The 27969-nt window shown below is 37.6% G+C and overlaps 1 protein-coding gene across 1 annotated transcript; it reads right to left on the bottom strand.

The window, feature by feature from the left end:
• Positions 1-116: 116 nt before the first annotated feature.
• On the bottom strand, positions 117-27969 carry LOC119878382 (coiled-coil domain-containing protein 144B-like). Its single transcript, XM_038589008.1, has 9 exons — positions 27951-27969; positions 23049-23137; positions 20857-21957; positions 18071-18291; positions 13320-13490; positions 11570-11603; positions 11029-11182; positions 1142-1204; positions 117-121 (listed from the first exon to the last, which is right to left on the bottom strand). The coding sequence occupies exons 3-9, from the start codon at positions 21862-21864 to the stop codon at positions 117-119; spliced, it is 1656 nt and encodes a 551-aa protein (XP_038444936.1). The 5' UTR covers positions 21865-21957; positions 23049-23137; positions 27951-27969.

The following is a 27969-nucleotide window of genomic DNA, read 5'->3' as shown; positions in this document are numbered from 1 at the left end:
ACATGTATTGTTAGGAAAATGCCACATCTCAACTTTTTCATTTCTTGAGAGTTGCTACTGCTTGAGGCAGGCAAATTTCAGCCAATTTGATGGGAAAAAATGGACTAAGATTTCTTCTAGCCTGTGAAGCAAAAGCACATTGGAAGTGGCTGATTTTCAAATACTATACATCAGTAACATCCTTCTCTCGTGACAGACAACCATAGCAAATTCACCTGAGTTTGGTTTTGGTGCAGATAGAGCTAAGGCACCACAGGTATCAATTTCCTACAGACTCAAGTAAGACTCACATTTTTTTTTCAGCTTGAGTTAAATGAAGAAAAAAAAATGCAATTCATATTTCCAGAAGCAAAACTAAGCTTCTTAATCTAATTTTACTATTTTAAGATTTCTGATCACTCCCAGCATTGCTGTGTGGCAAGACCTCATTTCTGGTGGCTGACCATTTCCATGGCATGATGCTTTACCAAGAACCAGCTCCAGAAACTCTTTTTCTTCGTTTTGAACTTTCATGTATTTATACACAAAATACCATTTCAATGGCGTTGTGGGGAAAAAAAAAAAAAGCAACTTCTTCAAATTTCAGTTGACCTTGTCAAAGGTAATTTTCGTTTACTTATTTACTTATTTATTTATTTATATTTATTTATTATTTTTTACTGGAGTTCAATTTGCCACCATATACCATGACACCCAATGCTCATCCTATCAGGTGCCCCCCTCAGTGCCCATCACCCAGTCACCCCCACCGCCCACCCACCTCCCTTTCCACCACCCCTCCTTCGTTTCCCAGAGTTAGGAGTCTCTCATGGTCTGTGAGATATTTCTGATATTTCCCACTTGTTTTTTTTCCTTTCCCCTTTATTCCGTTTCACTATTTTTTATATTTCCCAAATGAATGACATCATATAACGTTTGTCCTTCTCCGACGGACTTATTTCACGCAGTGTAATACCCTCCAGTTCCATCCACATGGAAGCAAATGGTGGGTACTTGTTTCTAATGGCTGAGTAATATTCCACTGTGTACATAGATCACATTTTCTTTATCCATTCATCTTTTGATGGACACAAAGGCTTCTTCCACAGTTTGGCTATTGTGGACATTGCTGCTATAAATATCAGGGAGCAGGTGTCCTGGCATTTCACTATTGATCTTTTGTATTTAAGAATTGCATTCTGGATCGTCAATACGCTAACAGAATCTACACCAGAGGAAAAACAAAAACAGAAATAAAATACAGGAGGCATCAGGGTGGGTCAGGTGGTAAAGCATCCAACTATTGGTTTTGACTGAGGTCATGATCTCACAGTTGTGGGATTGAACCTGGCACTGGGTGCTGCACTCAGCACAGAGTCTGCTTAAGGTTCTTTACCCCCTCGTTCCCTCCCTCTCTGTTCCTCTCCCCATCTCCTGCTCATGCTCTCTCACAAATTTATTCTTTTAAAAAGTAAAATAAAACAATAGGAGTATTTTTTGCATATAAGGGACCGAGCATGTTCACATTAACTCATTCATACATGAAATAAATATTGAGTAACTTCAACGTAAAGAGATTATACCAGGTGCCTGGGTGGCTCAATCGGTGGGTGTCTGCCTTCGGCTCAGGTCATGATCTTGGTGTCCTGGGATCAAGCCACATGGTGGGCTCCCTGCTTAGTAGGGAGTCTGCTTCTCCCTCTTCCTCTGCCTCTCTCCCTGCTCATGCTCTCTCTCTCAAATAAATAAATAAAATCTTATTATCAATAGAACTTTAAAATCTTTTAAAAAGAAAAGAAAACATGACCGAAACCTTTCTAAACTGAATGAAAACTATAATCCCACAGACCCACAAAGGATCTGGCTAGGAGAGAAGAAATGGAAGTAAACTATTGTAATTTAAAAAAAAGATTTTATTTATTTATTCATGAGAGACATGGAGAGAGAGAGAGGCAGAGACACAGGCAGAGTGAGAAGCAGGTTCCCTGAGATAGCCTGATGTGGGACTTGATACAAGGACCCTGGGATCACACCCTGAGCCAAAGGTAGATGCTCAACCACTAAGCTACTCACGTGTTCCCTATTGGAATTTTCTTAAACTACATATAATGTGGTATAACACTACAAGAAGGTGGACTGTGATGCTTGAGTCATATGCTTTAAACCCTAAAGCAATCACTAAAATAGCAAATCTTAAGAGTTATAGTAATAAACAAAGCCCATACATACACACATGTGTATATTTATATATATGTATAAATTGAACTCGTAAAAATTAGTTTATTAATCTAAAAGAAAGCAGAAAGCAAAGAAAATGGGAACAAAGCAGGTCAAACGGAAAGCAAACAGGATGAGAGATTTATATCTACTGTATCAATAATCAGAGTAAATGAAAATTGTCAAAAAATAAAAGAAAGAAAGAAAATGGTCTGAAAGCCTCGATTAAAAGGCACACTGTCAGAATGGATAAAAATGTAAGAGACAACCATAGGCTGCCTATAAAAAATTCAATTTATATGTAAAGACACACACACACAAAAATAAATAAATAAATAAATAAATAAATAAATAAATAAATAAATAAATAAATGTAAAGACACAAATTTGTGAAAAGGACAAAAAATAAGGATATACCACACTCACACTTGACAAAAGAAGGCTGAGCTTGAGTAGCAATATTAATGCCAGGCAAAATAGATTTCAAAGCAATATATATTCTCGTGATGTATAAGGTCATTTGTTAATGATGAAAGGGTCGACAAATAAGCATAACAAACCTAAGTGCTTATGAATCTATTAATAACATCAAAATACATAAGGCAAAAATCAACAGAACTGCAAAGAGAAACAGGCAAATTTACAATTTTAGTCTGAGATTTTAATAGGCAGAAAATCATCAAGGATATAGAAGACTTGACCACCACCATCTTTCTCAAGTATCCATGGAGCATTTACCAAAAGAGATTATATTCTGGGTCATAAAATAAACCTTAATAAAGGGAGTTAAGTCAAAAGGATTGAAGTCATGAAAGTGTGTTCTGTGACCACAAAGTGATCAAATTAGAAATGAAGAACAAACCTACCTCTGGAAAATACTCAAATACTTGCAAACTGATTAATAATGCACATCTAAATAACCCCTGGGTCTGGGTACCTAGGTGGCTCAATGGATTAAGTGTCTGCCTTTAGCTCAGGTCATGATCTCCGGGTCCTGGGATTGAGCCCCATGTTGGGCTTCCCACTCAGAGGGAAGGACGCTTACCCCATCTTGCCCTCCCTTCGCCTCCTTCTCTTTCAAATACATAAAAATCTTTAAAAAACCCTTGGAATAAAGAAGTAATGAAAAAAAGAAATTACAAAGTATCACATATTGAATGAAAATAAAAACATATATGTTAAAAATTTCTGGAATCCTCCAAGAATAGCACTCATCTCACCATTTATAGCACTGAGGTATATATTAAAAAGAGAAGGAGGCGGGGCAAGATGGCAGAAAAGTAGGGTCCCGAAGTCACCAGTCCCCACCAACTTACCTAGATAACTTTCAAATCATCCTGAAAACCTATGAATTCGGCCTGAGATTTAAAGAGAGAAGAGCTGGAATGCTACAGTCAGAAGAGTTCGCGCTTCTATCAAGGTAGGAAGATGGAAAAACATAAAGAAATAAAAAAGCATCCAAGGGGGAGGAGCCCCCATGAGGAGCCAGGCAAAGGCCACGCAGCTAGTGCCCCCAGGACAGGAAAGCCCAGTCCTGGAGAAGCAGAAACTTTACCAATCTTCCTGGAAGGAAAGGCGCTTGCAGGGAGCTCGGGCAGGATCCCAGAAGGGGTACAGATGCCCTCAGGCTCCCAGGGGCACTAAAAGAGCAACTGCACTCTGGGGGAGATCCCTCCACACACTACGGGCTAAGCTCCCTAAAGGGCTGGACGCCGCACCCAGTGGGGCCCCGGGAGCAGCTCAGGTGGCGGCCACTGTGAGGCCCCGTGAATGTGATTCCAGCGGTGCAGGCCCCAGAGCCCAGGGCACCGGGGACACAGCCCAGGATCCGGCACTCCCCCCGGGACAGGTAGAGGCCGGGAGGACACAGGGCAGCAAGGACGCTCCTGCTGCCACGCGGCCCCGAGCTGTGCAGATCTATGCCCCCTGCCCCCGGACCACCCAGGCCCCTGCGGACTGGGAGCTGTGGTAGTTACTGCGGGAGCTGACTCAAGAGATGGAGAGCTGGCTGCCACCACTCTTGTTGTTCCTCCTGCTGTCACCTTGTACCTGGGACTGAACAGGAGCTTCACAGGATAAACAGCTTGCACTGAGCCCTGCACCTGGCAAGGGGCTGGGCAGCTCCCCCAGGTGCACACACCTGAGAATCACCACAGTGGGCCCCTCCCCCAGAAAACTAGCTGGAAGGACAGGGGAAAAAGCATTGACCAAGCAGCACTGGAAAGTCCCAGGGGAAGTCAAGGGATTTACAGTATATAGAATCAGAGGATACCTCCTCTTGCTTTTTGTTTTCTGTTTGTCCTCCCCCTTGCCCCCCTTTCCTCTCTTTTTCTCCTTTTTCCAGTACAACTTCTTTTTGGCCACTCTGCATTGAACAAAATGACTAGAAGGAAAAACTCACCTCAAAAGAAAGAATCAGAAACAGTCCTCTCTCCCACAGAGTTACAAAATCTGGATTACAATTCAATGTCAGAAAGCGAATTCAGAAACACAATTATAAAGCTACTGGTGGCTCTAGAAAAAAGCATAAAGGACTCAAGAGACTTTATGACTGCAGAATTTAGATCTCATCAGGCAGAAATTAAAAATCAATTAAATAAGATGCAATCCAAAATGGAGGTCCTAACAATGAGGGTTAAAGAGGTAGAAGAACCAGTGAGTGACATAGAAGACAAGTTGATGGCAAGGAAGGAAGCTGAGGAAAAAAACGAGAAAAACAATTAAAGGGTCATGAGGAAAGGTTAAGGGAAACAAATGACAGACTCAGAAGGAAAAATCTAGTTTAATTTAGGGTTAATAGGGGTTCCAGAGGCCGCCGAAAGAGACAGAGGACCAGAAAGCATATTTGAACAAATCATAGCTGGGAACCTCTCTAACGTGGGAAGGGAAACAGGCAACCAGATCCAGGAGATAGAGAGATCGCCCCCTGAAATCAATAAAAACCACTCAACACCTCGATAGTTAACAGTGAAACTTGCAAATTCCAAAGATAAAGAAAAGATCCTTAAAGCAGCAAGAGACAAGAGATTCCTAACCTTTATGGAGAGAAGTATTAGGATAACAGCAGACCTCTCCACAGAGACCTAGCAGGCCAGAAAGGGCTGGCAGGATATAGTCAGGGTCCTAAATGAGAAGAACCTGCAGCCAAGAATACTTTATCCAGCAAGGCTCTCATTCACGATAAAAGGAGAGAGAAAGAACTTCCAAGACAGGCAGGAACTGAAAGAATATGTGACCACCAAACCAGTTCTGAAAGAAATATAAAGGGGGACTCTGTAAAAGAAAGAGGAAGTCCAAGGAAACAATCCACAAAAACAGGGACTGAATAGGTATCATGATGGCACTAAATTCATAACTTTCAAGAGTAACTCTGAACATGAATGGGCTTAATGACCCCATCAAAAGGCGCAGGGTTTCAGACTGGATAAAAAGAGCAAGACCCATCTATTTGCTGTCTATAAGAGACTCATTTTAGACCTAAGAACACCTACAGCCTGAAAATAAAAGGTTGGAGAACCCTTTACCATTCAAATGGTCCTCAAAAGAAACCAGGGATACCTATCCTTATATCATCTAAATTAAAGTTTATCCCAAAGACTGTAGTGAGAGATGAAGAGGGACACTATATCATACTTAAAGGATCTCTCAAACAAGAGGACCTAACAATCATGAGTATTTATGCCCCGAATGCGGGAGCTGCCAAGTATAACAGTCAATTAATAACCAAAATTAAGACATACTTAGCTAATAGTACACTAAAACGGGGAGATTTTAACATGTCGCTTTCTGTAAATGACACATCTTCTAAGCCCAATATCTCCAAAGAAACAAGAGGTTTCAATGATGCACTGCACCAGATGGATTTCACAGATATTTACAGAACTTTACAGACAAATGCAACTGAATACACGTTCTTCTCAAGTGCACAAGGAACTTTATCCAAAATAGACCACATACTGGGTCACAAATCAGGTCTCAACTGATAACAAAAATCTGAGATTGTCCCCAGCATATTTTCAGACCATAATGCTTTGAAACAGGACTAAATCACAAGAAGAATATTAGAAGAAATGGAAACATGTGGAGGTTAACTACCATCCTGGTAAAAGATGAAAGGGTCAACCAGGAAATTCAGGAAGAATTAAAAAGAGTCATGGAAACTAATGAGAATGAAGATACGACTGTTCAAAATCTTGGGATACAGCAATAGCACTCCTGAGGGGGAAATATATCGCAATATAAGCATCCCTCAAAAAACTGGAAAGAACCCATATGTAAAAGCTAATCTTGTATCCAAAGTTGCTGGAGAAAGAACAGCAAATAAAACCTACACCCGGCAGAAAAAGACAATTAATAAAGATTTGAGCAGAACTCAATGAAATAGAGAGTCGAAGAACTGTGAAACAGATCAACAAAACCAGGAGTTGGTTCTCTGAAAGAATAAGATACACGAACCATTAGCCAGCCTTATTTTTAAAAAATTTTTTATTTATTTATGATAGTCACACACACACACACACACACACACACACACACACACACAGGCAGAGACATAGGCAGAGGGAGAAGCAGGCTCCATGCACCAGGAGCGCAACTTGGGATTCGATCCCGGGTCTCCAGGATCGCGCCCTGGGCCAAAGGCAGGCGCTAAACCACTGCACCACCCAGGGATCCCCATTAGCCAGCCTTATTAAAAACAAGAGAGAAAAGACTCAAATTAGTCACAAATAAAAATGAAGAGATCACCACCAATACCACGGAAATACAAACGATTTTAAACACTTAGTATGAGCAGCTATACGCGAATAAATTAGGCAATCTAGAAGAAATGGGACTCATTTCTGGAAAACCACAAACTAGCAAAACTGGAACAAGAAGAAATAGAAAGTCCAAAAAGGCCAAACACCAGGGAGGAAATTGAAGATATCATCAAAAACCTCCCAAGACACAAAAGTCCAGGGACAGATGGCTTCCCAGGGGAATTCTATCAAACATTTGTAGAAGAAACAATACCTAGTCTACTAAAGCTGCTCCAAAAGATAGAAAGAGATGGAGTACTTCCAAACTCATTCTATGAGGCCAGCATCCCCTTAATTCCAAAACCCAAGACCCCACCAAAAAGGAGAGGTAGAGAGAATAAGCCTGATGAACACAGATGCAAAAATGCTCAACAAGATAGTAGCCAATAGGATCCAAAAATACATTAGGAAGATTATTCACCATAACCCAGTAGGATTTATCCCCGGGATGCAAGGCTGGTTCACCACTCGTAAAGCAATCAATGTGATTGATCATATCAAGAAGAGAAAAAACAAGAACCATACGACCCTCTCAATAGAGGCAGAGAACGCATTTGACAAACTACAGCATCCATTCCTGATCAAACCTCTTCAGGGTGTAGGGATAGAGGGAACATTCCTCAGCATCTTAAAAGCCATCTATGAAAAGCCCACAGCAAATATTATTCTCAATGGGGAAGCACTGGGAGCCTTACCCCTAAGATCAGGAACAAGACACGGATGTCCACTCTCACCACTGCTATTCAACAGAGTACTAGAAGTCCTAGCCTCAGCAATCAGAAAACAAAAAGAAATAAAATGCATTCACACTGGCAAAGAAGTCAAATGCTCCCTCTTTGTGGTTGACATGATACTGTACATAGAAAACCCAAAAGACTCCACCCCAAGACTGCTAGAACTCATACAGCAATTCAGCAGTGTGGCAGGATACCAAATCAATGTCCAGAAATCAGGGGCATTTCTATACACTAACAATGAGACTGAAGAAAGAAATTAAGGGGTCAATCCAATTGACAACTGCACCCAAAACCATGAGATGCCTAGGAATAAACCTAACCAAAGAGGTAAAGGATCTCTACCCTCAAAAGTATAGAACACTTCTGAAGGAAATTGAGGAAGACACAAAGAGATGGAAAAATATGCCATGCTCATGGATTGGAAGAATGAATATTGGGAAAATGTCAATGGTACCCAGGGAAATTTATACATTTAATGCAGTCCCTATCAAAATACCATGGACTTTCTTCAGAGAGTTGAAACAAATCATCGGAAGAGTTGTATGGAATCAGAAAAGACACCGAATAGCCAGGGGAATATTAAAAAAGAAAACCAGAGCTGGGGGCATCAAAGTGCCAGATTTCAGGGTGTACCACAAAGCTGTGATCATCAAGACAGTGTGGTACTGGCACAAAAACAGACACCTAGGAAAATGAAAAAGAATAGAGAATCCAGAAATGGGCCCTCGACTCTATGGTCAAGTTATATTCAACAAAGCAGGAAAGACTATCCACTGGAAAAAAAGTCTCTTCAATAAATGGTGCTGGGAAAACTGGACAGTCACGTGCATAACAATGAAACTAGACCATTCTCTTAAACTATACACAAAGAAAAACTCAAAATGGATGAAAGATCTAAATGTGAGACAGGAATCCATCAGAATCCTAGAGGAGAACACAGGCAACACCCTTTTTGAACTTGGCCACAGCAACTTCTTGCAAGATACATCCATGAAGGCAAGAGAAACCAAAGCAAAAATGAACAGCAAAATAAACAGTCAACAAAACTAAAAGACAGCCTCCAGAATGGAGAAGATATTGGCAAATGACCTATCAGATAAAGGGCTAGTATCCAAGATCTATAAAGAACTTAGTAAATTCAACAGCAAAGAAACAAACAATCCAATCATGAAATGGGCAAAAGACATCAACAGAATTTTCACAGAGGAAGACATAGACACGGCCAACAAGCACATGAGGAAATGCTCCGAATCAGGGGCCATCAGGGAAAAAGAAACAACAACCACAATGAGATACCACCTCACACCAGTAAGAATGGGGAAAATTAACAAGACAGGAAACAACAAATGTTGGAGAGGATGCGGAGAAAAGGGAACCCTCTTACACTGTTGGTGGGAATGTGAACTGGTGCAGCCACTCTGGAGAACTGTGTGAAGATTCCTCTAAGACTTAAAAATAGATCTACCCTATGACCCAGCAGCTGCACTGCTGGGGATTTACCCAAAGATCCAGATGCAGTGAAATGCCAGGACACCTGTACCCCAATGTTTATAGCAGCAATGTATAGTAGCCAAACTGTGGAAAGAGCCTTGGTGTCTTTCGAAAGATGAAAGGATAAAGAAGATGTGGTCTATGTATATGATGGATTATTACTCAGCCACTAGAAATGACAAATACCTACCATTTACTTCGACATGGATGGAACTGCAGGGTATTATGCTGAGTGAAGTAAGTCAATCGGAGAAGGACAAACATTATATGGTCTTATTCATTTGGGGAATATAAAAAATAGTGAAAGGGAATAAAGTGGAAAGGAGAGAAAATGAGTGAAAATATCAGGGACGGTGACAGAACATGAGAGACTCCTAATTCTCGGAAACAAACACGGCATGGTGGAAAGGGAGGTGGGCGAGGGGTTGGGGTGACTGGGTGATGGGCACTGAGGGGGGGCACTTGATGGGATGAGCACTGGGTGTTATGCTATCTGTTGGCAAATTGAACTCCAATTTAAAAAATAATAAGATATCAAAAACAAAAACAAAGATTTATCAACACTTGACAAATAAGAAATAAACCTAACTTTTTAAATGACAAAAATTTTGACAGCTCAATGAAGATATACAGATGTTAAATAAGCTCAACATTATCAGTTATTAGGGAAATGTATATTACAACCATAAATGTATATATTTATACACATATATATGTATTTATGTGTGTGTGTGTGTGTATACATATATACACCATACCCATCCATGGCTACGATTAAAAAACTGATCATACTAAGTACTGATAAATATAGATGGAGGAGTTAGAAACCCTCACACACTGCTGGTGGGTTTAGAAAATAGTACAATGACTTTAGAAAACAATTTGGCAGTTTCATAATAAGGCAATATGAAGAGACAGGAGACTAAGAGTGATGGATATGTTAACTGTCTAAATTACAGTTATGGTTTCACATGTGTATATATATGACAAAACTATCAAATTATATACTTCATACACGTGCAGTTTACCTAACTAGGGCTGTTGGAGAAAGAAAGCCTCTATTATATGAAAAACCATCTAAGACAGTGGCTGAGACATGGATGGAAAGATGGATATGAAACCATACAAGATGAAGCTAGTGGCCTATGGTCTTTCACCTCATAGCATTAAGTAGTAATAGCTAAGCTTTAAGCAAGGGGGTAACGTGATGAAATGTAAATTTTTAAAAATGTATAGTAATTATGGTTGCAGTGTACACCAAGATCCTGAGAGGTGGAATGGCAGGGAAAACAGTCCTGAGGTTAGCTCAGTAATCTAGGAGAAAAATAATGGTAACCTGACCTTGGGTGAAGACACAGAAGAGAAGCAGAGTTCACAAACACATCAAGTGTGCCATTCCCACGTGGACAACCATAATGGAAATTATAGTTCTTTTTTTTTTTAATTTTTATTTATTTATGATAGTCACACACAGAGAGAGAGAGAGAGAGAGGCAGAGACATAGGCAGAAGGAGAAGCAGGCTCCATGCACCGGGAGCCTGACGTGGGATTCGATCCGGGTCTCCATGATCGCGCCCTGGGCCAAAGGCAGGCGCCAAACCGCTGCGCCACCCAGGGATCCCTGGAAATTATAGTTCTTTGGCTGAGAGTATTCAATAGTTCTCTATTTTAATATAAAACATACTTCTGAGATGAGTAGCTCTATAACTCCTCAGTGTTGTGTGGCGCAGCGCTAGACGAGATGTGCACATATTACTACAACCATATATACAGAAAAAGGCTTTATATTTATACGACGGCCCTACCTTTACAATCCATGCCAAGTTCAATGAGCAACAGGGAACTCTTATAATCAGAGTATTGCAACTTGCAATCCTCTGAAGCTGTTTCAGATGACTGAGTTAAGTCATCAAGATGCTCGTCATCAAGATGCTCCGCAGAATTCACTTGCTTTTTGACCTACAAATAAATAATACTATTTCAAAATGTCATCCAAATATTTATAAAATATACTAAGTGTAGAAAGATGATAAATATCCATCTTTTTATAAAAGCAAAAACATAGGTACTTTTTAAAAGAACTGATTTTTATCAAAAAGACCTTTATCAATAATTGGTGTTTCTGAATAATTTTTTCACAGCAGATGTCTATACAACAAAGGAAAATTTTCATTTTTTCACTATGCGTTTCATAAAGTAATTTTTTTTACCACGGAATAATGTTTCTGATAAATATGAAATATCAAAATAATATAATAAAAATATATCATGAATGAAATAGAATTATAATATAATAAAAATATATCATAAATGAAGTAGAATTATACATTTTGTTTGTTTGTCTACCTTGTTCTTTTCCTTAGATGTTTTCTTTGCAGGTCTAAAAAGAGGAAGGATTCTTTTCAGGAAAATATTAAATACTTAAAATACAAAGAATATTTAAAGCATATCTAAGCAATATTAATAGCAATATTAACAAAGTATTAAATTTAGATCAAAATTGCAAAAGTAAAGGAAAATCATAATGTTACTTACATTATTTGATAGGGGTAAATATACCACATTTTTTGTTGTCATTTTCAATAAAAACAAGTTTTCACTAAATCAATTTGGAAAGTGCAAACTGTTTTTTTAATGACATAAGCCCTTTTTAAATAATCGTGATATTAGTGTTTTGAAGTTTTACTGTGCAACTACTATGCATTATTTGGGACAGTTTACATATCCTAAAGGGGTTTTAGGCCTTACACAAACCGTATGAAGTAGGCAATTATACTGGGTATCTTTTCACAGGAAGCAAATGAGGCACAGAAATTCTAAGGAACTTCCCCAAGCCCATACACCTGGTAGGAGCAGACCACCCAGAACTCAAGTCCAGGAAATGTCCCTTCCAAACATGTGTTTTAAAATATGTGGTAAAAGTAAGTTAAGTATTTCTAAGTAATGTGATACCAATTGAATCTATAGTATTATTCCATTTCTAGCTATAATTATTCTAGAAATAATTTCTGAATCTTACATACATTTTTAATTTTTTATTTTTTTAAAAGATTTTATTTATTTATTCCTTCACTAGAGAGACACACAGAGAGAGACAGGCAGAGACATACAGAGGGAGAAACAGGTTCCCCCACAAGGAGCCTGGTGTCGGACCCCAGGATCACGCCCTGAGCCCAAGGCAAGACACTCAACTGCTGTGCGACCCCGGCATCCCACACACATTTTTTAATTAAAACACTTCATACCTAGGCAGTATTGAAAATCTACTTTCAATAAACTAAAGATTTAATTCGTCTAAAGAAGTTCATTAATGGGCATTCCTTTACTCATTCAAATGTTCATTCATGGATTCAACAATTACTCATGAAGCACACAATATGTGTCAATGACGCTGCTGGTACAGTAACCGTGGCTCTTGTAATTTAGAACTTTATAATCCAAAAGTAATAATCTATGATAGATGAATAGTTTTTCAATTGTAAATAAACATATTGTAAATAAACAAAACCATTCCCCTTTCCCCAGAACCTAAACAAATATTAACTTAATATAATCAGATACTCCAAAGCCCCTCACAAAATCATAGCTATTCATGATACTGTCAAAGGTACTGAATACCTTAAAACCTATCAAGAAATGATTAGTTCTATTCAGAATCGCCTATGTGTCTGTATATTTACTATTATATATATATATATATTTTTTTCAATCGATGAAGGATAGTATCTGAATATTCAATTATATGAGAATACTGCACGGTGGAACTGATTCTAAATAAACAACCTCTTACCACAAAACTCATATCCTAATCTGGGGGTCCTGGGATCGAGTTCTGCTTTGGGCTCCCCACAGGGAACCTGCTTCTCCCTCTGCCTATGTCTCTGCCTCTCTCTCTCTCTGTCTCTCACAAATAAATACATGAAATCTTAAAAAAAAAAAGTCACTCCTCCTCATCCTAACCTTTCAAGTGGTGTTTTTGATATACTTGAGTATTTCTTCCCTCAGCCTGTACGACACTATATTACAGTGTTTTACTTATATAATAATCATAGTTAACGTTCCTTCAGAGGGAAATAAAGAATTTATGGGATTTTACCTTCTTTCATCCTGATCCATTTTACTTAGACTGTTGTCATTACTCACTCGTAGTAGACTACCAGTTAGGGAATCGGCCTCCTCAAAGCCTGGTGTAATCACAGATGCTTTTGATGCCCACTTTACATTTTTATCTTTCTTTATTTCCATGATAGACAAACCAGGATCATTACTTAAAACAAAAATCCAGTTAAAATATCCATTAGAAAGCCAATATTTTCTAATAATTTTACTGGTAAGGAATAAAAAAAAATTTTTGTAAACATCTGTTACCCATCTGAATTCATTTATTAATTCATAGAACAGTTATGAAGTGCAACCATATGCAAGGAAATACACATATACAATTATGATACAATGTCATTTGTGGGGACAAAACTGCCTGTGTAGGACCTGTGGAATCAAGTGCCATTCACCAAGGCACGGGGGAAAAGTCTCATCTGCCCATGCATCGGGTAACAGGCATACGCACTACACACCCAGCTGTGGATCCGGCAAAAGCCCATAAATTGGCGCCACCCTCACCCTCACAGCCACCATCTGGGAGCCCCTGGAAAACACTTAGATAATCACCCATGGGGGTAGAGAGTCTTCGTGGAAAACCAGCTTTCCTGTAGAGAAGTTCTAGCACATCACCAGAGCAAAACAATCAGGTTTGGACACATGGGAGCGGTAGTCATTAAAGACTGGAGGAGGTGACTGCTACTTCAAAGGCAAAGACAGCAATGCAAAAGGATATGACAAAATCAAGGAAATATGACACCAAAAAGGATTACAATAATCTTCCTGTAATCAATCTCAGACACGTGGAGATCTGTAATTTATCCAAGAAAGATTTCAAAATCTCAGTCTTAAGGAAATTCAAGGAGCTACCAGAAAACACAAAAAGCCAATTCAGGGGTGCCTGGGTGGGTCAGGCAATTAAGTGTCTGACGCTTGATTTCATCTCAGGCTATGATCTCAGGGTCATGAGATTGAGCCCTGCATCAGGCTTACACTCAGCACAGTGTCCCTCTCCCTCTGCTATTCCCCCCTAGCTCACACACTTTCTCTCGCTAAAATAAATGAATAAAATCTTTAAAAAACAGTTAATTCAATAAAATGAGGAATACACTACATAAACAAAATGAGAAGTTTAATGAATAGCTGGAAGGGCTTAGTCAGTTTAAGTGTCTGACTTGGTTTTGGCTCAGGTCATGATCTCAAGGTCGTGGAATCACCCCCAGGTCTGCTTGAGATCCTCTCTCCATCTCTTTCTCTCTCTCCCCACTTGCTCGCTCTTTCTTTCTTTTTCTTTCTTTCTCTCTCTCTCTCTCTCTCTCAAATAAATACATTTTTAAAAATAATTTTAAAGGGACAAAGAAAAAGAAAATGTTTTGGTAACTTGTGCATACTTTTAGCCTAGTATCTAATCCTAATACAAAAAGCTAGATTTACCAACAGAAAATTATATATATTTTTTCATGGACTAAATGCATGCAAGAAAATATTATGAGCATATAGCTATGTAAATTTACAAAATGACTGAATTTTCCCATAGGAGATTATCGGTTGAATAACTTTAGGGCACTGAAAACAAAAACAAAACCAGCAATTACTGTTTTAAAACTGCCATACAGATAACTCTTCTAGTTAAATTAAACATCCAAAAAAGATGGATCTTCCTGAAAGCAATTATTAAACAATTCTTCTCGACCCAAATTTCAGAAGTAAATCTGTAATTATGGATACGAAATAGCTTTCATTTTGAAAATGGTTAATAGAAGCAACTTTTAAATAGAAAACAACTGGTTAAAGACACCTCAAAGTTATGTTGGCGGGGGGAATGCTAACATGCAGCCATGGTAACGAGAACCCATCAGAACCAGTTTTAAATGTTTGTAATGATCAATGCCATCTGTCCTCACTCACTAGCCAACCAATGTCAGCTTCTCTCTCATGAAGTATAGCCAATGTGGGACAAAATCACTCCAATACGCATGCCTTGAGTGCCAACCAATCAACAACAGTCTTACCCAAATTACCATGGTGGCTTCAGATGATGACAAACCACTTAATTCTCTGAAAGTCTCCCAAGTCTTAAACTCCACTTTTCCTGAAACTGTATATAGAAAGCGAAGACTACTCTGTCAGAAAAGACTGTAAGTGGCCAGCATAGCTCCCTCTTATTAGCAGTAAATTCCGACTTCACCTTTATATTTCAGATATTGAGGGCTCATATCCTCTGGCAAAAATGTTTAAAGTCCTATAATAATTTACCACCATATTTCATTTTCCTTAATGAAACATAAATGAAGTTTGCTCTTCCTTTGTTCCATTCTACTATAATTAAAACTAACATAAATACCAGTAAAAGAATAAGTAGCAAGTAACCACAAGATTAGGCCCAAATAATCCACAAAATGCAGATAACGGACAGGTTAAATTGTCAGAATGGACCCATGCCAACCGTTCTTTCTGTTTAAGTGAGAATTGGTATTATGTTAAAAACAATACACACGGTTTAGTTAAACTCCATTCACTCAACAAACATTTATTGAATAGCACTATATATGCTAGAATGTTCTCTAAGCACTGAGGACACGGCCATAAACAGAAAAAACCCTACTCACGAGGATAGTAAACATAGTAACAATAAACTACACAGTATGAGAGGAGAAAAACTAAAGCAGAGAAATCAAATTTCAATGTGTTGTAGCAAAAGGGGTGGTCGAAATACTAGTCAGGATAAACCAAGAAGGGCCTTGCTGAGAAAGTGACCTTGAAGCAAAAACCAGGGAGAAAAAGAGGGAGCAAGGAGTAAGCCATGAGGATACCTGAGAGAAAAGCACTCCACAGAGAGTTTATAGCAAGTACAGAGGTATGCCTTAAGTGTTTATAATGAGGGTGGGGGGTAAGAATAGTGAGAAATTCAAGTGTGGCTGAACAGAAGGAAAGGGATAGAAAGTAGTTCAAATCAGAGAGACAGAGGGAGGAAAGGATAGGGAGGGACCTGAGATGAACAAGTCACATAAGGCCTTGTAGCTATTAGAAAGAACTCGAGTGAATGGGAGGCCATTAGGTTTTGAGCAGAGGAGGACATAATCTGACTTATGTTGTAATAGATCCACTGTGTTTAGAATTAATGGAAAGTGAATTTTCGAAGATTATATAATATGAAGTCACTATTGAAAAATTTGATGTGGTGCATGTTGAAATATATGCTCTTTAAAATGGAAGAATAAGGGGCGCCTGGTTGGCTCAGTCGGTAAAGCGTCTGCCTTCGGCTCAGATCATGACCCTGGAGTCCCGGGATCAGCCCGCTTCTCCCTCTGCCTCTGCCGCTCCCTGCACTCACACACTCTCTCTCTCAAATAAATAATCTTAAAAACATTTTTAAAGGAAAAATAATAGCCTGTATGCAAAGTGCCTGAAAAAGAAGATTCACTGCATTAACAACCTCTTGGTTTATAGCATAGGGATCAAATGTTTATACAGAATATGGGACAAGTTGCCATGTGAAATCTCTTCGTAATAATATTCAGATCAATTTGAGAGTCCAACATTTGAGCACTCGTGCATTGGGAACCAAAACCAAAAACCTAATAATTAGCAGTTTTGTTGGTAATAAGGTAGAGTGCCAGTGTAGCAGGTAACTTCCCTTTGCAACTCAGCAGATATTAAAAGTATTCTAAAGTTATTGTAAGACATCAAACCAAACACTTTAAATATACTTTGGGGGATCCCTGGGTGGCTCAGCAGTTTAGCGCCTGCCTCCAGCCCAGGGTGTGATCCTGGAGTCCCGGGATCGAGTCCCACATCAGGCTCCCTGCATGGAGCCTGCTTCTCCCTCTGCCTGTGTCTCTGCCTGCCTCTCTCTCTCTCTGTCTCTCTCTGTCTCTCATGAATAAATAAAAATAAAAATTAAAAATTTTAAATTTGTTAAACAATCAAAACCCTGCAGACCTAAATTCATTTTCTCAGATAGTTACATGCTGCATTATTTTATAGGTGTGAAAACTTACTTCCTTATGGATGGAGAGTTAGACTCCCTCCAAGTTTTTGATAGATAATCTTAACATACATATGTAACATGTTTATGTAAGTATTCTTAATATATCTGTCATATTTTATAAATATAATAATATATAATAAATGTTCTTAGAATATGTGTGTCTAAGTGTTGACACAAGTCATGTTTTCCTATAGGATCTACTCCTGGCAATGAAGCCGTTGGGATATAGGGACAGCATATATGAAATTTGAAATGCACTGCTACATCACTCTTCAGAAAGGATTTGTCAATTTTCTTCCTCTCTCTCGCTTTTAAAGATTTTTATTTATTTATTCAGGAGAGACACAGAGTGAGGCAGAGACATGGGCAGATGGAGAAGCAGGCTCCTCATGGGAAGCCTGATGCAGGACTCGATCCCACGACCCCGAGATCACAACCTGAGCCAAAGGCAGACGTTCAACCACTTAGCCACTCAGGTGCAACGGATCTGACAATTTTCACCTAACAACAGTGTATGAGAATGACTTTTTCCTTACATTTGCTAACCTAGGTTATTTTTTTTTAGTTAAATATTTATCACTATGCCTGCAAAACAATTTGATACCTTACCGGTCTTTGCCTTTTTCTGTTTAGCACCCTGGGTGGAATATCTCTACTAAAAATATAAAATGTGTTAAACATGAACATTAGCTCCAAACAGAATTTGTTTTATAGAAAAATAATAATTATCTACTGTTTAAATATTGCTATAGGCTTACCTATCAGAATCTTCATTCTGCGTAGTAGGAAACAGGTGGTTATCAGTTTTTCCAGTCTTTCTTTGTTGAATTAGTCCAGCAGCAGGAGCAGCAGCAGCAGCAGCAGCAACAGCAAGAGCAGTACCAAGAGCAGGAGCAGCAGCAGCAGCAGCAGCAGCATCATATATGTTTTCTGCTCCTTCCATTTTATTACTCGTGTGCTGCTTCCTTTCTTTTCCAGTCTTGAATGGAAATTTGATAGTTACAACTTCATTCATTAAAAAGAACTTTTTTCATTAATTGTATCATTTGACTCTTTAATATAATTTTAATCAATAAAACTATCTTGCACTGAACTTTATCATTACGTGTAATTGTAATTTTTGGAAATTCTGCTTCATTTCTGTTGGAATAGAACAACATAATTTTCCAGAATTCCAAAAAGGGCTTTCTTAATTTTGTGTTCATATCTACACTTTGTTACCTAACATTCCCAACTTCACCCCATCTGACCAGCAGATACAAAGAAATAAAAAGACACAAAAATCTGTCCTCTTCCGTCTTTACCATCTGGATTTTGCTTACACCGACAGATTCAAAGGATGTGACATTGTGATGCTCCAGGAACAAAGAGGAAGCTTTCCATTTCTGCACTGAGCTATTCTTTCCCCAACTGCCTTTTATAATTCTTTTTTCATTTGGATCCCAGAGCTATCAAAAAAGTCACTGTGTTCATTAAAATATGTGAACCAAAGTTCACCACAACATAAAAGGAGCAAAACTGATATTAGTGTCGAATTTTGGGAAATGAGTAATGCTCCCCAAATTTCACATTCCATAACCATAAAATTTTATAGCTAGAGGGTATAAAAATAATTATCAACTTTAATCCCATTTTCTATTGATAATGGGAATAAAACCAAAAAAGGTTACATGATTTGTCCAAAGTTCCTAAAGTGGCATTACCTAGCATCAAAGAGATGATACAATTCCTTGATGCTGAATCAAATAAATGACCCAACAAGTTTATTAATCAGCTATGCTAAAAGTGTGACTTTGGCACAGTAATTTAATACCTTAATTGGGGATGAGGCACTTAGCTAATTTTTATTTTAAAGGAGGATATCTCTAGATTTTATTTTTCACCTCAAACATCAGTTTTCTCCCTTAGAGTCAAATACTGAAGGTTTGCTGAAAATCTATGCTACCTACATGATAAAAGTCGTATGTGTCAAAATATATCATACTTTATTAAACAAAATGTAAAGGTTTGATTCAACAAAAACACCTGAGAATGATGATTAAACAAACACATATATGTGTATACACACACACACACACACACACACACGTGGACACCTGGGTGGCTCAGTCAGTTAAACATCTGCCTTTGGCTCAGGTCATGATCCCCGGGATCTAGGATCAAGACCCGTGCATCAGGCTTCCTGCTCCGCCAGGAGCGTGCTTCTCCCTTTCCCTCCTACACCTGCTCCCATTTGTGTTCTCTCTCTCAGTGTCAAATAAAATCTAAAAAAAAAAAAAAAAAATTTTTTTTTTTTTTTAATGTAGAGGAGATGCCTGAGTGGCACAGTTAGTTGGGCCTCCATCTCTTGATTGCAGTTCAGGTCATGATCTCCTGGTCATGGGATTGAGCTCCGCTTCAGGCTCCACGCTCATTGGGGAGTTTGCTTCTCTCCCTTTCTCTCTCCCTCTACCCCCTTCACCCTGCTCACACACTCAAATAAATAAGTAAATAAATAAGTAAGTAAGTAAATAAATAAATCCTAAAAGAAAAAAAGGAGTCTGTTTTTAAAAACATGGGAGAAAAAAACTGGTGATAATGCAAATATTTGTTCTTAAAAATATCTCAAAAAGTGGTCGTGTTGGAATTTGAAGTTCCAAGAGTTTGAGGAAAGCAGAGAAGACTATACATACTGAAGCAATAAACAGAAGCAATAAATAGATTGGTTTAGATGAAATGTTTGTTTATATCCCTTCCCTTAGCTATTGCTTCTTTTCCATGTTATGTATTCATTTATTTTAAAGATTTTATTTATTTATTCATCAGGGACACACACACAGAGAAGCAGAGACACGGGCAGAGGGGGAAGCAGGCTCCATGCAGGGAACCCGATGTGGGACTCAATCCCAGATCCCGGGATCATACCCTGAGCCAAAGGCAGACACTCAACAGGTGAGCCACCCACCCAGGCATCCCAACTTCTTTTCCATTTTATTGTTTATAGAAGTGCAACTTATATTTAAGCCAATAGATAAAAATCCTAGATATTATGATATATTTTTTAAAGATCTATGTATTTTAGAGAACAAGACTGATAGCATGAGAGAGGCACAGCGGGAGAGAGAAACTCAAGCAGACTCCATGCTGAGCACAGAGCCTGACGTGGGGCTCCTCTTCACAACCCTGACATCACAACCCAAGCCAAAAACAAGACTAGGACTCTCAACTGACCGTGCCCCCCAGGCACCCCAAGATAATCGCATTTTTAAAGCAATTTTCTCTACGGTTACTCTGGTTCATGAGGTCACAGGGTCATAGCGAAAAGAGCTTCCCAGTTCACACGCCACTTGGGAAACTGAAAGAAACTTAAGGAACACAAATCTTATGTTTTCCTGCATTCCTATCATTTAGATAGCAGAAATAATATTATTTCTGAACACAATTATATATTCAGATGACCCCATTTTATACATGAGCTTTTTTCTTAAGTGGAAAATCAAAATGGTTCAGATAATTGACAAAGACAAAAAAATCAAAAGAGCAGCAGCAAAGTGAATCTCTCTACCTCTTTTTGAAGTTCAACTTTCTCTTTTTCCAAAGCCAGGAGTTCTACTTGTAACATGCCTTTCTCATTCTTAAACCTTTGCAGATTTTGCATATCTTGCTGTAATTCTTCTTTTTGATATACTTTTGATGTTCTGAAAGGACGTGGTGAAGAACTCACATTTTCTAATGCAGGTTCCGTACTTTTATAGTTATTAGTACTGTCATTATCTGCATCTAATGGGTTCTGGAAAGAGTCTTGTATTGGTTTTGTTTTCTTGTAAGTGTTCGTAATAGCAGAAGTATCATGCCTTTTCTTCTGAATCATTTGTTTCGCCACATTGGAGTGGGCAAGCCGCAAATCAAAAAGGCTTTCTGGGTCACTATACGGAGGGATATATCCAGTGTCTAATTTACTATTGGTGGTATTTTGGTTCAAACTTTTGGCCATCTGCATGTCAAACTCTTGGTCTTCTTTCACTTCAAATGTAACTAGTGGGTTCCTTACTTTTTTATTTTCTGGATCGCTATCAAGACTCTCATTTTTGTTAAAAACATGCTCACCTGGTTTGTTATCATTTTCATGGGAAGAGAGCTTAGAAGATGACTGGCAAGCATAGTCTGGGGACCCAGAGTATGAATGAGAGAGAATAGCATTTTCGAGACTAGGCTCTTTTTGTTCAGGAAAGGCCTGAGGTACTACAGAGACAGACACTCCCAATTCATCTTTTTCCTCACAATCAAGTGTAACTTTTGTCACATTAGGAGGTATTTCCTTTACGTCTGCTTCTTTAGAATTACCACGTAGTGGTTCTAACTTAGGATGAGTAATAATTTGGTACTTTTCACAAGTTTTACCAATCTTCTGCTTTAACTCTCTGCTCATGCGTTTCACATTATTTTTCCAATCTAATTTGCCTTGTTTCATCTGTATCTCCTCATACTTCTTGTGCACACGAGGATGTTCTGAATGTACAGATCTATCACCCTGTCTATCACATTCCATATTCATTTCTGGTTCTCGAGCCATATTTTGCAGTTGCACAAGTGGAATGTTAATTTGCTTGGTTTGGCTTTCAGATGTCTTTTCAGCCAGGATACATGTTTGTAAAATAACTTTATCCTTAGGTAATCAAATACGGACAAAGAAAAATAGAAAATAATTAAAATTTAGTTATTAGCTGTTCCTAAGTCACTGGATTATAACTAAGAAGTGAGGACAGAAGAAAAGCATAAATCCATTCACTTATATTTTGTCAGGTTTTTCTTAACTAAACAATTCAATACAGTTACATCTACCAAAAAATGAATCAGATGATTTTTAATGTTACAAACTTAAAAACACTTTATTCCCTTGTATCTTAAAGAGTGAGCCCCGACAATGCATTTCAGGAGTTTTTACAAGTTTGAAACCTAGATAATAGGCAAACTACATTTCTGGGGGGCAAATATCAATTAACATCAAAGAAAAATAAATTCCTATATTTTAATTTAAATTATATACTATGATAGTGTTAGACATCGCTATAGATTATCTGCTTGTATCCAGCTCTAATATATGGTAATGTCCACTGAGAGTGGATAAGAAAAATATTAATAATATGGATTTCCTGTGCTGAAATAACTGAAAGAGTTATTGTTTATAATCCAGCTACAAAGGTCCCATCCTGGAAGGTGTGATTCTACATAGGCGATCGTGCTGATTTCACGACCCCATTCTCTCAAGTCAACTACACAGAGATCACAAAGCAGAATAAATCTTTAATCTTGGCATTTGTAACTGGAAATAGAGAACTAGACACTTTGAACCACTGAGAATAATCACTCCTTGTACATGAGTCTAAGTCAGTAGTCATCATTGTTATACTGCTCATAATTTCAACTGCTTAAACATGACTCAATATTTGATGCTACCTTCTTTATCATGTAAAGAAGTTACAAAAATAGAAGAAGCAAAGAATATTTAGAATTATTTTTGTCTCAAAAGATTTTTTTTTGCCTAAATTCCAAGGATGAAGTTTAGCTAAACTTAGTTACTAAAAATCATAGCATTTTAAGTTTTGTAACTCGTAAAATTTTATAAAAACTAAATATTAAATTACACTCTATTGACTTCAATATATCCACTCAAAGAGTTTCACTTGAAACATGTAATATTAGAAAAGCAGGGAAAACAATATAAAATCAGAAATTTAAATTTAAAGCTTTACATACCTGGGGGTGGTTATTTTCACTTTTATCAGGCCTTTCTTGCTCTTGCTTTTGCTGTGATGCCACTTCTAAGTCTGGTTCTGATGACAAATCTATATATTTAGTTAAAATGGACTACTTAGAATGGTTAGATAAAAGCTATTACCTCTATAAAAATAGAAAATATCATTTATCACTGAAGAGTTTAAATTCATCTTTAGCTGAATATTTAAGAAATATTTCTAATTATCTAAAATTTCAACAAACCATTTGAGAAATACTAAACGTCACCAGGTTAAAGGCACACAAACATCTCCAAGATTCATTCACAAATTCATCCACTAACATCCATGAACAAAACAATCAGAAACAAAAGTTTAAAATCCAGTAGAAACATATAAAACCACAAGAGATTATTCTCTACTTTGTAACAGTACCTCTTAAACAACACCTGAAGCTTCAACCACAATGTTATTCATCATTTCCAAAATTATTAGTACTTTTCATGTCTTTATCAGTGTATATCCTCTGGGATACACTGGACATACATCCTATGGGTGTATGTGCCCAATAAGTAAACGTTTCTGAAATTATTTTCCTCTACTACTTGACAAATTTCCTTGCATCTTTTAGGACCCAGACTGCTGTGTAAAGTCATCCTTGATTATGGCTATCCTTTCTCAGATAAAAATGCATCTCTTTCTTTGGGGTTACCTTAATACCTTACAGCTTTTTCTAGTGCACCTTCACCACCTGAACTGTAAACTACTTCTTTATGTGTCTAGTTCTTTTGCTCCTACACTGTAGGGGACAATCTCGATGAGAGAGAGAGAGAGAGAGAGAGAGAATCTTGAGCGGGCTCCACCCCCAGTGCTGAGCTCCACCCGGGGCTCCATCTCACAAGTCTGAGATATGACTGGAACTGAAATCAAGAGTTGGACACTCAACCGAATGAACCGCCCAGGCATCCCTGTAGGGGACAATCTCTTAAATCATCTTTCAGTCTTCATGTTACTTAGTACTTATAAAAGTAAACAGTCTTTATGTTACTTAGTACTACTTACTGAGTTCCCACTAAGTGATAGATAGGGGACCGGGTTTAAAGAAGCACGTAGATGTAAGGTGTCAGGAATAGCTTTCCTAGACATAATGCCTAAACTGAGACTGCAACAGTGACGTCAGACAGATTCAAAGGGATTAGAGGGCAGAAAATGGGGAGAGCATGCAAGGCTGTAGTAAGACAAGGGAGAGAAGCACACAACAGGGTAAATATTTGTCTAAAATAGAGAGATTACAGAGGAAGACATCACTAGCAGTTCAGGATACCAGAGATAAGGGCAGACGGTATAAAGGGCTAAAGATGAAGACTTAGGCAGAAGTCAAGATTATGAAAGCTTTGTATGTAATTTTAAGATGCCTGGACATAAATATGTTTTCAACAGTGGTTCACGGTCATATATGCATTTGAGACAGATCACTCTAAAAACTGTGGGGAGGGATGAGTGTGAGGGGTACTGTGATCAAAGACAGGAGATGAATTAGAAAGTGTAATGCAAAACAAAGATGATACACACCTGAACTGACAGAATGGTTCCAGAAATATTCAGAATATAAAATCATCAGGGCTCAGTACAGAATAAATCTGTATTAAGTGAATCAACAACAATCTTGGCATCAAGGGAAAAGAGATATATTTTACATGAACTGTTTTATGTTGCTTGCATGTATTTTGTAATCGTTTTTGTTTCACATTTTCCTGTGGTACAGGAGCCTATAGGCGTTTTCTTTTTAAAGTCCTGTTTCTTGGATCTACCAAGCTCACAAAGAAGTAACAGCAAACAAATCACTTGTATAGATCAATACACTTGGATTTACAGCCTATACTCACTACTCCTGGAGATAACTGAAAATCTTTAGAAAATGAGTTAATTCTAGAAGAAAGAAAATAACAAAACTACAGGGGTGAAAAAATATTATACGATATGTTAGTACAGACGTGATCATATGACTGATAAAGGACACTGGATTAACTGATACATTAAGTAGAACACATGTTAGATGTGGTTAATCAACTGAAAATCTTAGTAGAATTAGAACTGACTTTCCATATATTCTTTTTAAATGATATTTGATACTTAAAACCAATATTCCTTGGGAACTCTTTACTCATTTAAAATAATAAAACAGCATCTGGGTTGTTCAGCCAGTTAAGTATCCAACTCTTGATTTCAGCTTGGGTCATGATCTCAGGGTTGTGAGAGACTGAGTCCCGCAGTGGGCTCCGTGCTGAGTGTGGATCCTGCTTGGGATTCTCTTTCTCCTTCTGCCCATCCCTCCCTCCTTACTTTCTGACACTCTCTAAAAAAGTAAAATAAAAATAATCAAACAAGGAGATGGACTATGGCTACACAGCTGAGAAGAGGACACTATGTAGTAAATTCTCAATGATTCCAATTACTGCTGGGAAAGTCAACTCCAAAATAAAGTCATAGAGAATATAGGAAATATTTTAATATTCTGTTTGGGAAGGTGCTTTTGTTTGTTACAGTGAATATAGTGTGACCAATACTTATGAATTTAGAGCTATAAAAATAAAGCTAAGAAACTACATTGTGAGTAAACAATCTTTACATCTCTACCTAGTTTTCCCAACTGGTCCCCAAATTCTAAATCTAATCCCGCTACCCACTCTCAAGTGAAAGCTGAATACGAGCCTAAAAGAAATTATTTCCTCCTAATTCTCTTTCTTATTTATATGTGGCTTTGGTTAGAGGAAGAATGCAAAATGTCTTGCTGAAAGATGCTCTGTTTGGTGGTAGGTTGCATGAAAGGAGTAAACACAAAGTAAATTTTACCACAAAATTATTTTGAAAAATCAGAACTATGGTGAAATCATGAGGACACTGAACTCTCTCTGATTCTTTACCTTTTTTGCTCTGTTTTCTAGTAGCAGTGATTCACACAGGCCATGGAGCATAGAATTCTCTAACTGAAACATAGCTCCAATATTAATATTTTATCTATTAAGGTCATCTGTCCAAATTCTGTGGATGCTGACTCATTTTTGATCATTGGTTGTGATACAAATGGGCATTTATTATCAACTTTCAAATCCCCAGTTCTTTGACAAGTCTCATTACTGAGGGACAAACTAGAATCACAATCAGAAAAATCTGAAAACAAAGTTTCCTTTATTAGAATGTAAACAACAATACAAACTTAACAAATCTGTACAAATTCTTTTGTTAGAGAAACAGCCACAAGGGCTGCTCTTCTCCCAGACACACTACTTACTACTCATTCGTAGCTAATTATATTTTATATGTCCTATACTTGGCATTCACACAGATGAATTTAACTCTCTCTCATTTTCTTTTTTATTCTCTGTTATTACGCAGTTTAATTCACTCACCAAGCTCTATTACATATTCTATATTCCATAAAAGCTCTGTCCATTAATAATTAAGAGTCTTCAAGGTCTGAATGTTTTTAGTAACAAAACTGATGTCTAATCATTTATTTTATGTTTAAATATGCATTTTGTGTTCTAAAGACGTGAGATTTAAAAAACTTGTGATGAATGGTACTACTTTAATAATAATGAGATGGTCTCTCCTCAATGCACCAACATCCTCAGAATTTAATTTTTGGACAAATATCATATTTATATGAGAAATCAAAGACTTGGGTAATATAATCCTTTCCATGTAAAAACAAAATAAGTCTCAGTCCACACTGAGATCCAAAAACAGAAACAGAAAATGCCATGAAACAGCCATGAAACAGAAAATGAATATATAACAAACTATTGTCCCTTTGTAAACAAGATTGGTCTGATTTAAACCTTTTAAGACAAGGGAAACAAAAAGCAAGAAATGCAGAAATGAAACTTTAATGCCCATTTCATCACAAGGGCCCCTTTATCATTTTGCATCCATGACCCTGTACATGGTTTAAATCAGTTCTCCCATGTCATCTGAGAATCCCCAGAGTCCCAAGATCCATCGATTCACGAAATCCAAGAGGTGAAAACTATCTTCACAAGCATACTAAATGCTATTTGACATTTTCACTCTCATTTTCTTATTAAGTGTACAATAAAGTTTTTCTAAAGATAAAATGTGTGATAGCATCGCAACTCGCATGATCAGTGGATCACAGCTCTAATGGCTAACAACATGAGATTGTGTATCCTTGTGTTTTAAATGTTTTAATTTCTAAGATTGTAAATATCAACAGATATAACCCACTTAAGCAGACGTTCTTTGGAATGCTCAATAATTTTTAAATAGTAGAAAAGGACCCTAGGCCGAAAGGGTTCAGAATTACTTTTTAAAAGATTGTGTCTACCAATATTAAGATACAACTAATTCCGTCCCACATTTCTAATCATCAAAGTCACCACACACACACACACACACAATCAGAACAAGTGTTTGGCTTAAAATGATCAATATAACAACACAAAGATGAAATGAAGTTTTAACTTCATTTAACACAACTGACATGTTAGCAAGTGAAGCTTTACTCTGGGTAAAAGTCAGAATTCAAATAAGTATGGTGAACACCAGAAAAATCTTAGAGTCTAATAATTAACTTCTGGGAACCCCTTAGAAGTAAAGGAATTCCAAACCAGGGACATTAGGATTTCGAAACTTAAAAGTAGAAACCTGAAATAAAGCTTACATTTTAAAATCTCTTTTCTTATGCTTGTAAATAATCTTTTGTTCAAACGTGGATATCAGCAATGACATCTACCTTATTTATTCACATCCTTCCTCGATTAAATTTGTCTCACATACACCACCACACACACACACAACACACACCACACACAGCAAAGAAGAATTTTGGTATAAGAAGACGATGGGCATTTCAACAGTTAGTGCACATCTTCCACAGGTATATTTGTACTGTAAAATTTACCTGATCTGGGTGTTTGTTA

This window comes from Canis lupus, unplaced genomic scaffold (assembly GCF_011100685.1).
Source record: "Canis lupus familiaris isolate Mischka breed German Shepherd unplaced genomic scaffold, alternate assembly UU_Cfam_GSD_1.0 chrUn_S1566H1755, whole genome shotgun sequence".
Lineage (NCBI taxonomy): Eukaryota > Metazoa > Chordata > Mammalia > Carnivora > Canidae > Canis > Canis lupus.
This window is presented reverse-complemented; position numbering and strand designations above follow the sequence as displayed.